Source organism: Gobio gobio (genome assembly GCF_949357685.1).
Source record: "Gobio gobio genome assembly, chromosome: 25".
Lineage (NCBI taxonomy): Eukaryota > Metazoa > Chordata > Actinopteri > Cypriniformes > Gobionidae > Gobio > Gobio gobio.
The window spans coordinates 147,943-158,956 of NC_137121.1; the positions used below are offsets into that span (position 1 = coordinate 147,943).

The 11,014-nt window shown below is 46.7% G+C and overlaps 1 protein-coding gene across 1 annotated transcript in view; it reads right to left on the bottom strand.

The window, feature by feature from the left end:
- Positions 1-1,000: 1,000 nt before the first annotated feature.
- Positions 1,001-11,014, bottom strand: part of pus7 (pseudouridine synthase 7) — a gene marked incomplete at its 3' end in the record, with an annotated part of 34,542 nt that continues 24,528 nt past the window's right edge. Inside the window, exons 11-13 of the mRNA XM_079809530.1 lie at positions 3,363-3,523; positions 1,288-1,414; positions 1,001-1,161 (exon numbers count right to left, since the gene is read on the bottom strand). Of these exons, the coding sequence (XP_079665656.1) occupies positions 1,001-1,161; positions 1,288-1,414; positions 3,363-3,523 (449 nt within the window). The remainder of the gene's footprint in view (positions 1,162-1,287; positions 1,415-3,362; positions 3,524-11,014) is intronic.

The window sequence follows — 11,014 nt, forward strand, 5'->3', positions numbered from 1 at the left end:
TCACTCAAACGCCACCACACAAACGCCACCACTCAAACGCCACCACTCAAACGCCACCACTCAAACGCCATCACTCAAACGCCACCACTCAAACGCCACCACTCAAACGCCACCACTCAAACGCCATCACTCAAACGCCATCACTCAAACGCCACCACACAAACGCCACCACACAAACGCCATCACTCAAACGCCATCACTCAAACGCCACCACTCAAACGCCACCACTCAAACGCCACCACACAAACGCCATCACTCAAACGCCATCACTCAAACGCCATCACTCAAACGCCACCACTCAAACGCCATCACTCTAACTCCATCACTCAAACACCACCACACAAACGCCATCACTCAAACGCCACCACTCAAACGCCACCACTCAAACGCCATCACTCAAACGCCATCACACAAACGCCATCACTCAAACGCCATCACTCAAACGCCACCACTCAAACGCCACCACTCAAACGCCATCACTCAAACGCCACCACTCAAACGCCATCACTCAAACGCCACCACTCAAACGCCATCACTCAAACGCCACCACTCAAACGCCACCACTCAAACGCCACCACTCAAACGCCATCACTCAAACGCCACCACTCAAACGCCATCACTCAAACGCCACCACTCAAACGCCATCACTCAAACGCCACCACTCAAACGCCATCACTCAAACGCCACCACTCAAACGCCATCACTCAAACGCCACCACTCAAACGCCACCACTCAAACACCATCACACAAACACCATCACTCTAACTCCATCACTCAAACACCACCACACAAACACCATCACTCAAACACCATCACTCAAACACCATCACTCTAACACCATCACTCTAACACCTCAAACTCTAACAACATATTGATCACAAAAATGACATTTTCAGCTTTCAGGAATTTCCATGACTTTTCCAAACCCTTCCATGTGAATCCCTAATCCTGGTTCTACAAGAGAAACTCCACTTATAACTCTTTCCTACAGCAGTGCCAACTAAATATCCTCCATTCCCATTGTGGCAGTTGTGAGGTGAGTTTCCCAGAATGCCTCACCGCTGTGAGTGGGGTAGATGACGTCAAACCCGGGCAGCGGCATCACCACATCATGGATGGAGAGTTTCTCAGCCTCATCAGCTGACAGGACGTGGGCGGAGCCTGAAACACAGAAGACCCTTCAATCAGCGCTTTCACAACACAGAGCAGCTCCAGACAGACAGACAGACACTCACACACTCTCTCTCTCACACACACACACACACACACACACACAGACACACACACCTCCTCTGAGTATCAGGTCTCCCTCCACCGCTCTCAGCCCGAAGGCCTCCACCCGTTTGCTGACCATGCTGTTCCACACGTAGCTCTGGTAGCTGTGGATGTACATCAGTCTGTTGTTGCGCGGGATCTGAAGCAGGAGAAAGAGTTACAGTTAGGGTTAGGGTTAGGGTTAGAGTTAGGGTTAGCAGGATAGAGGCAGTTCTAGCGTCAGCAGTGGTGATGTGGTGGGTTAGGGTTAGGGTTAGAGTTAGCAGGATAGAGGCAGTTAGGGTTAGGTTAGGGTTAGGGTTAGAGTTAGGGTTAGCAGGATAGAGGCAGTTCTAGCGTCAGCAGTGGTGATGTGGTGGGTTAGGGTTAGGGTTAGAGTTAGCAGGATAGAGGCAGTTAGGGTTAGGTTAGGGTTAGGGTTAGAGTTAGGGTTAGCAGGATAGAGGCAGTTCTAGCATCAGCAGTGGTGATGTGGTGGGTTAGGGTTAGGGTTAGAGTTAGGGTTAGAGTTAGCAGAATAGAGGCAGTTCTAGCGTCAGCAGTGGTGATGTGGTGGGTTAGGGTTAGGGTTAGGGTTAGCAGGATAGAGGCAGTTAGGGTTAGGTTAGGGTTAGGGTTAGCAGAATAGAGGCAGTTCTAGCGTCAGCAGTGGTGATGTGGTGGGTTAGGGTTAGGGTTAGAGTTAGGGTTAGGGTTAGCAGGATAGAGGCAGTTAGGGTTAGGTTAGGGTTAGCAGAATAGAGGCAGTTCTAGCGTCAGCAGTGGTGATGTGGTGGGTTAGGGTTAGAGTTAGGGTTAGCAGGATAGAGGCAGTTAGGGTTAGGTTAGGGTTAGCAGAATAGAGGCAGTTCTAGCGTCAGCAGTGGTGATGTGGTGGGTTAGGGTTAGGGTTAGCAGGATAGAGGCAGTTAGGGTTAGGTTAGGGTTAGCAGAATAGAGGCAGTTCTAGCGTCAGCAGTGGTGATGTGGTGGGTTAGGGTTAGGGTTAGGGTTAGGTTTTTTGAGAAAGCAACGCCTCCCCCCAGACCACCCTTTCGGGCCGTCCAGTTTGGTTTAGGGAGAACGCCGGAAGGCACTGGCCGGCGCATGTTTTTGATGAGGCTGCTCCACTCTTGCCGTTGGTTATGCCTCCCCCCTTTTTTCTTTTCAATCACAATTCTCCTGTTATCTTGTTTTCCCCTTTTTCCGTCTCTGACCCTAATTTGTTGTCCTCCGCCATGCCATTTTACTGGTTTCAAGTCCACGGTAATCCCATCCCTCCTCTTTATGAAGGTCGATTTTAGTATAATCAAGTATTTTTATCCTACTCCACTATTTGTTAATCCTGAGATGGCTCCAATCTTTCGGACTTATGTCTCCCTTGTCTAAAAATTTAATTTAGATCTATCCTGATCCTATACCTCAAGTTTAGTCCTATCTCCTATTGAGGGTAACCAAGCCCATTTTTCCAAAATTACTTCCTCCAGTGTGTTTCTAGTTACTGTTTTTATAAGCACCCCCCAACCCAGCCTGAGTTCCCCAACAATCCGTGTACCTCTATCAAAAGAACACATCATCAGTGGTGTACCTCAGGATCATTGGGTGTTTCGGCCCTTTAAACACCATACACCCTCTTCTGAGGCGGCCCGTCCAAGGTAGATCAATCCTTGGCGTGTGTTCTTCCCGTATTTCCGAACTTTACCACCCCCCAGCCACCCCAACCCAGTCCATTTTTACAAAGAGTGCTTTTACCATGTTACTACCAAAACTACAAGGTACTTCCCCCCGCTCACCCTCCAACAACCTCAATCCATCTATTATATACCCACTAATGCTAGTCATCGATAGAAGATTGGGTACCATTTAAGGCCCTTTGACCCAAGGCCACCTTCTCTGCGTCCTGTCCAAGTGGACCCAGAGAGGTTGGATACCTACCCACCCTCCCAAGTGACCCCTTCGTTAACACCGCAAGGTATCCAGGGCTACCCGAGAAAGGGTTAGGGTTAGAGTTAGCAGGATAGAGGCAGTTCTAGCGTCAGCAGTGGTGATGTGGTGGTGTAAGGCTCAGTTCAGTGTGAGAGTAAAGTGTGTTTGGTCAGTTCTCTCACCAGTCCGAACGCTGTGACAATGTTGTTCTTGCCGTATTTGGACAGGCCTCGCAGGAACTGGCCCTCGACACAACGCTTGACCGGAAGCTTCCGGAGCGCCGCCTCGGGGTCGTGAGAGCGCGCCCACTCCTGCCTGCACTTCACCAGGTAACCCTTCTCCGCTGAGAGAGAGACACACACACACACACTTCACCAGGTAACCCTTCTCCACTGAGAGAGAGAGAGACACGTCACACACACACACACAACACACACACACACACACAACACCAGGTAACCCTTCTCCGCTGAGAGAGACACGTCACACACACACACACACACAACACCAGGTAACCCTTCTCCGCTGAGAGAGAGAGACACGTCACACACACACACACTTCACCAGGTAACCCTTCTCCGCTGAGAGAGAGAGAGACACGTCACACACACACACACACAACAAACACACACACAACACCAGGTAACCCTTCTCCGCTGAGAGAGAGAGAGACACGTCACACACACACACACACACACACAACAAACACACACACAACACCAGGTAACCCTTCTCCGCTGAGAGAGAGAGACACGTCACACACACACACACACTTCACCAGGTAACCCTTCTCCGCTGAGAGAGAGAGAGACACGTCACACACACACACACACACACACACACAACACCAGGTAACCCTTCTCCGCTGAGAGAGACACGTCACACACACACAACACCAGGTAACCCTTCTCCGCTGAGAGAGAGAGAGAGACACGTCACACACACACACACACACACACACACACACACACACACACACACAACACCAGGTAACCCTTCTCCGCTGAGAGAGAGAGAGAGAGAGAGACACGTCACACACACACACACACACACACACACACAACACCAGGTAACCCTTCTCCGCTGAGAGAGAGACACGTCACACACACACACACACACACAACACCAGGTAACCCTTCTCCGCTGAGAGAGAGACACGTCACACACACACACACACACAACACCAGGTAACCCTTCTCCGCTGAGAGAGAGACACGTCACACACACACACACACACACAACACCAGGTAACCCTTCTCCGCTGAGTAAGAGAGAGACCCGTCACACACACACACACACACACACACACACACACACACACACACACAACACCAGGTAACCCTTCTCCGCTGAGAGAGAGAGACACGTCACACACACACACAACACCAGGTAACCCTTCTCCGCTGAGAGTTAGTAGTGACAACAATGAGGAGAACACACCAGATCACATGATCAACTCCACACACACCAGATCACATGATCAACTCCACACACACCAGGGGCCTGTACCATGATGGTAGTTTAACAAACTCAGGGTTACAGGATTAGTTTAGAGTTGACAAAACCAAACCAATCTATTCAGGCTTTGTTGATCCCATGATGCTGATCATCAGCTTTCTCTGTCAAGTCAGGCTTTGATCCTGAGTTTAGGAGTTTAGCTGTGACATCAGTAGTGAACAGCCAATCACACGGTGTGGATCAGTAAAACTGTGATTCACTTCTCACGAGAGAAGCAGCGAGATTCATTTCTCTCTTCTGCAGAATATTGCATGATTGAAAAATACTATAAAAGAGTACAACTTAAATAAAATATTCACTACGTCAATGCAAGTAAAAGTTATGAAGTTAGTTTAGTTGATATATAGAGAATTGAACATTTAAGCTTGCATGTGGTAATTTGTATAGCTTTATTTATTGATTTTAAAGCTTATTTGTCTGAACTTTGTATAGGCTATTTATATTAATTTCAACTAAGTGCCTATTAATGATTGATTAACTAAAATGATAAGCATTATTAAAAGCCAGACACTTTAGTCTTTAATAGCCATTTGCTATGTAGTGACCTGTAATTTGGAGTAGAAAAAGGGGGAGTGACTTTATTGCATCAGAGGTGTGTCACTTTGCTCACAGCTGATTGGTCCAATTTCAGTTTGATCTCTTATCCAGAACATAACCTGCCCTGGAGCAGGTTAGCCGTGGAGCGTAAGTTACTATGGAGATGAACACTGCTAAAAGCCAAACCATTTTAATGGTACCCAAAACCCAGGATTAGCACAAACTAAGCTTAAACATATCTGGCTAGCCAGCTAAACCGGCTTCATGGTATAGGCCCCTGATCACATGATCAACTCCACACACACCAGATCACATGATCAACTCCACACACACCAGATCACATGATCAACTCCACACACACCAGGGGCCTCATTTATAAACGTTGCGTACGCACAAAAGAAGGCGTACGCCGCTCTCTACACAATAATTGGTATTTATAAAAAGCAAACTTGACGGGAAAATGTGCGGTCCTTCACGCAAGCTCTGACCCAGGCGTACGCACAAAAACGGGTGAAATGAGAAATGGCGACACCGTCGGCAGATGGAAGAAACACGTGAAAGTGTGTGAAACTGTAGACCGTTGTGTAAAAGAAATGGCAATACTGCCTCTCATAAATAACAAGAAGACTTCACAAAGCAAGTCTTACGTAATCGATCAAACGGGTGTTCGTGTAGGCTGTTAATTGTACACCCGTTTGATCGATCTGCAGTGTAAAACAAACAAAATCAAACGAAAATTACAACAGATGCAAATTAACCCATATTTGCAAAAAGAAAAGTGAAATATGTTCTGCAATAATATTGGCATGTTATGCAATTCATCCTCATAAATAATATGGTAAACAGAACGAAATAATGTGCAAAACTGATATTCTCGTCAATGTGTCCGTCTGGCGGAGCAGATAGGCTATAGATTCAAGACAGATAGATAGATAATTAGGGAGATATATAGATAAATAGATAGATTGATGTATTCATTGTCCACTGGGGAAAGTTGTTTTCATAGTAAAAATGTCTTCATCAGCTACGGAATCATGGTATTCATGCATATGCCTTTAGTTTGTTTTATTTTTGATAAAATAACGTGTCTCAACCATTCAGAAAGCTGCAAGACTTTCCATTTGCACTGAACTAGCCTATTTCCTATTTCCACGTAGATTAGCCTATAACCGACATCTGTAGCTTGTCAGATGCAAATAAATGGATGGAAATAAAATGCCCCATCACAATGCGTAATGACGCACAATGGCTGATATTGCGCTCTTAGAAGATGTGGCAAATGGAAGGAGTCAGAGTGAACGCATCTTCAGACAGCAAGAAGACTTGCTGGCAAACGAGGACACACTCTGGCGATGGTGCACTAGACGCTTTTTTGCCTCGACTTTGATGTCCGACCATTTCTTTTTTATTTCGGCCACGGTCCGAGGTTGTAAGGGCTACAGCATTTACGGCGTCTGCAACATTTTGCCACTCAAGTGCCTTTTTGGCATTAGTAATTGCCAATTACTGTGCCCTCCAAAACAACATTTTTCTCATCTTTTCCACCCCGCCAACGATAACTTGTACTTCACATTGAGTGAGGTTACGTTTTTTTAGTTTTCAAATGTGGCAAATGTGTTTGCCATGATTTCCTCTCTGTGTTTGCCATGATTTCGCAATCGATGAATATTAACTTGGGGGCGTTTCGCGGACTATTTATAGGCAACTATGGGCGTGACATGAAGCCGCAAAAGCTGCGCTACATTTAGAATTGATTGTGATTTATTAAGGGAAATCTGCGTAGGACGTGCGTGCGCACGGTTTTATAAATCTGAATATTTCTGTGCGTACGCACGTCCTATGTTTCATCCGTACGCCACTTCTGACGCAAATCCTACGCAAAGTTTTATAAATGAGGCACCAGATCACATGTTCAACTCCACACACACCAGATCACATGTTCAACTCCACACACACCAGGTCACATGATCAACTCCACACACACCAGATCACATGTTCAACTCCACACACACCAGGTCACATGATCAACTCCACACACACCAGATCACATGATCAACTCCACACACACCAGATCACATGTTCAGCTCCACACACACCAGATCACATGTTCAACTCCACACACACCAGGTCACATGATCAACTCCACACACACCAGATCACATGTTCAGCTCCACACACACCAGATCACATGATCAACTCCACACACACACCAGATCACATGTTCAGCTCCACACACACCAGATCACATGATCAACTCCACACACACCAGATCACATGTTCAACTACACACACACCAGATCACATGATCAACTCCACACACACCAGATCACATGTTCAGCTCCACACACACCAGATCACATGTTCAACTCCACACACACCAGATCACATGATCAACTCCACACACACCAGATCACATGATCAACTCCACACACACCAGATCACATGTTCAACTACACACACACCAGATCACATGTTCAACTCCACACACACCAGATCACATGTTCAACTCCACACACACCAGATCACATGATCAACTCCACACACACCAGATCACATGATCAACTCCACACACACCAGATCACATGTTCAACTACACACACACCAGATCACATGTTCAACTCCACACACACCAGATCACATGTTCAGCTCCACACACACCAGATCACATGATCAACTCCACACACACCAGATCACATGTTCAGCTCCACACACACCAGATCACATGTTCAACTCCACACACATCAGATCACATGTTCAACTCCACACACACCAGATCACATGTTCAGCTCCACACACACCAGATCACATGTTCAGCTCCACACACACCAGATCACATGTTCAGCTCCACACACACCAGATCACATGTTCAACTACACACACACCAGATCACATGTTCAGCTACACACACACCAGATCACATGTTCAACTCCACACACACCAGATCACATGTTCACCTCCACACACACCAGATCACATGTTCAGCTCCACACACACCAGATCACATGTTCAGCTCCACACACACCAGATCACATGTTCAACTCCACACACACCAGATCACATGTTCACCTCCACACACACCAGATCACAGGTGTGTTCGACATCGGCTGTGGCTGGATGCAACTGACCGGCGAGAGTAGCCGCGTGCAGGCGGGGAGGAGCTGCAAACACAGACGTGAAGTCGGACACTTTCTGCTTCCCGCAGTGACGCTCGCGCTGTGTTTGCATACTTTATCAGCTGAAGTGAAATAAATGCAATATTTGGCAATACACAGATGTTTCAGAGACATTATTGTCATGTTATACTTTATGCACTGCTTAATACAGCGTGTGTTTGTACAAGAATAAAGTTCAACATATAAGCCTACACTATCAATGAAGTGGGGTCTACGTTTTTTATCAGTTTTATTTTGATAAACATGACAATATTACACTGCGCCTACATGAAAGTAGGTTTTACTGTTATAAAAAACAGATTTGTGAGCATTAGTGGAACTGAAGGTTTTAGAATAAACACGAAACACACGTGATCGCTGTCATGCGGTGAATCTGGCCAATCGTGGAACGGCTGTGTCGTCATCAGAGTCCGTGCAGCCTCGAGCAGCTGCTTTGGAGAAACTGCACCGGCTGTAATCGCCGGCTGCTCTCGAATCGCTCTCGCGGCACTTTGTTGACATACGTCACTGTCACGTGGCGTCGGCGCTGCCTCAAGTCGGACAAAATTTCTAACCGGCATGCACTGCTTCAAGTCAGCCGCCGATCGGTCTGCGCATCGCTGGGTGAAGTCGAACAAGCCTCACATGTTCAGCTCCACACGCACCAGATCACATGTTCAACTACACACACACCAGATCACATGTTCAGCTCCACACGCACCAGATCACATGTTCAACTCCACACACACCAGATCACATGATCAACTCCACACACGCCAGATCACATGTTCAACTCCACACACACCAGATCACATGATCAGCTCCACACACACCAGATCACATGTCCAACGCCACACACACCAGATCACATGTTCAGCTCCACACACACCAGATCACATGATCAACTCCACACACACCAGATCACATGTTCAACTCCACACACACCAGATCACATGTTCAACTCCACACACACCAGATCACATGTTCAACTCCACACACACCAGATCACATGTTCAGCTCCACACACACCAGATCACATGTTCAACTCCACACACACCAGATCACATGTTCAGTTTCACACACACCAGATCACATGATCAACTCCACACACACCAGATCACATGTTCAGAGATCACATGTCTTTAGAAACCACAGATTTGAGCTTTAAACAACTACATTATCGCCTGGAAAAGTCTTTAAACTATAGCCGCGTTTCCACCGCAGGAACTTTCCCCCGGAACTAGGAACTTTGGGGGGGGAACTCGGTGTGTTTCGACCGCAGGAACCAGGGTCTAAATGAAGTTCCGGGTAAATATTTCCCCCTCCAAACGGCCCTGCTTGCGAGGTGGTACTTTTTAAAAGTTCGGGAACTTTCGGGGGTGGGCCTTGGGCGCTGAACATGCTGATTGGTTGAGCTCTCGCAGCATTTTTTTTCCACCACCATATTTACAAATCTTTTGCGAGGTGGGTTCTGCATTCAGTAAATATTTTCTTTGCAACAATGGAGTTCAACAAAAAATTTGACAGATGGACCGACGACGAGGCTCAGGCTTTATTGAGCATATAAGCGGAGGAGGACATCCAGCAGGAACTGGAAACGGCGACCCGCAATGAAAAGGTATTACGTTCCCTGAAGATATCGACTCGGTTCCAGTCACACTGGAAAACTGTGCAGAGAGAAGTTGAAGAAATTAAGACAAGATTACAAGAAATTAAAGGATCATAACAACCGGAGCGGTTCCGACCGGCGTATCAACAAGTGGTATGACCGCCTGGACGCGTTGTTGGGACACAGACCATCCTTTTCTGGTACAGCGGTAACGAAAGACTCGGCTAGTGCGTTGTTGGAAACCATCCAGGAATCCGAGTGGGTTGAAGGTAAATATATCATCTTGGTATCATCTATTAAACTCGTTGCAGTAACTTTTTTCAACGTGCTTTTCCAGGTGTAACGAGTGGCCCTGATGAATTGCAAGCAACGGAGACCAGCGTGTTTTCCCCCGCAGTCACCAGTACGTTAACCCCGTGTCTCCTGCCGAAACACACACACGCAGAGGTATAAAGCTGACAAAAATGTGTATATATTTAAAAACTGTTGTGTAATCCTTAATGGTTTTGAGTAGTTTTGTTGTTTTTAATTGTAAACTTAAATTGGTCATGATAAAAATGGCACACTGGGCATTGTTCAAGCTGGGCAAACAATTGTTCATTATTTTGTTCATTATTTGTAGTGAAAACACTTTAAATAATTAATTGATGGTTTCTATTGTTTCATGGTTGCCTTGTGTATTAATTTCCATGTGTTTCAGTGCAATTTTTCTACTTAGAGAAAAGGAAAAGGGACTGTGACTTCCTTGATGCACTGAGGGACATGGAGGATGCTAACCGGGCCGTCCTGCAGCATGGACAAGAACTGACCAATATGTGCAGCTGTTACTGGAGAGCCAGGCCGAGGAGAGATGAGGAGGCAAGAGTTGGCATTCCACCAGTCAGAAGCGGAAGAAAGCAGAGGGACTTTCAGACCGGGTTTCTGTCTGTTCTTGGACAGTTTGTCCAGTCGTTCAAGAAGTAGCCACAACGACCAGCCGCTGGAATGAAGCATTTGCACTACCACATTTGTACTTTAT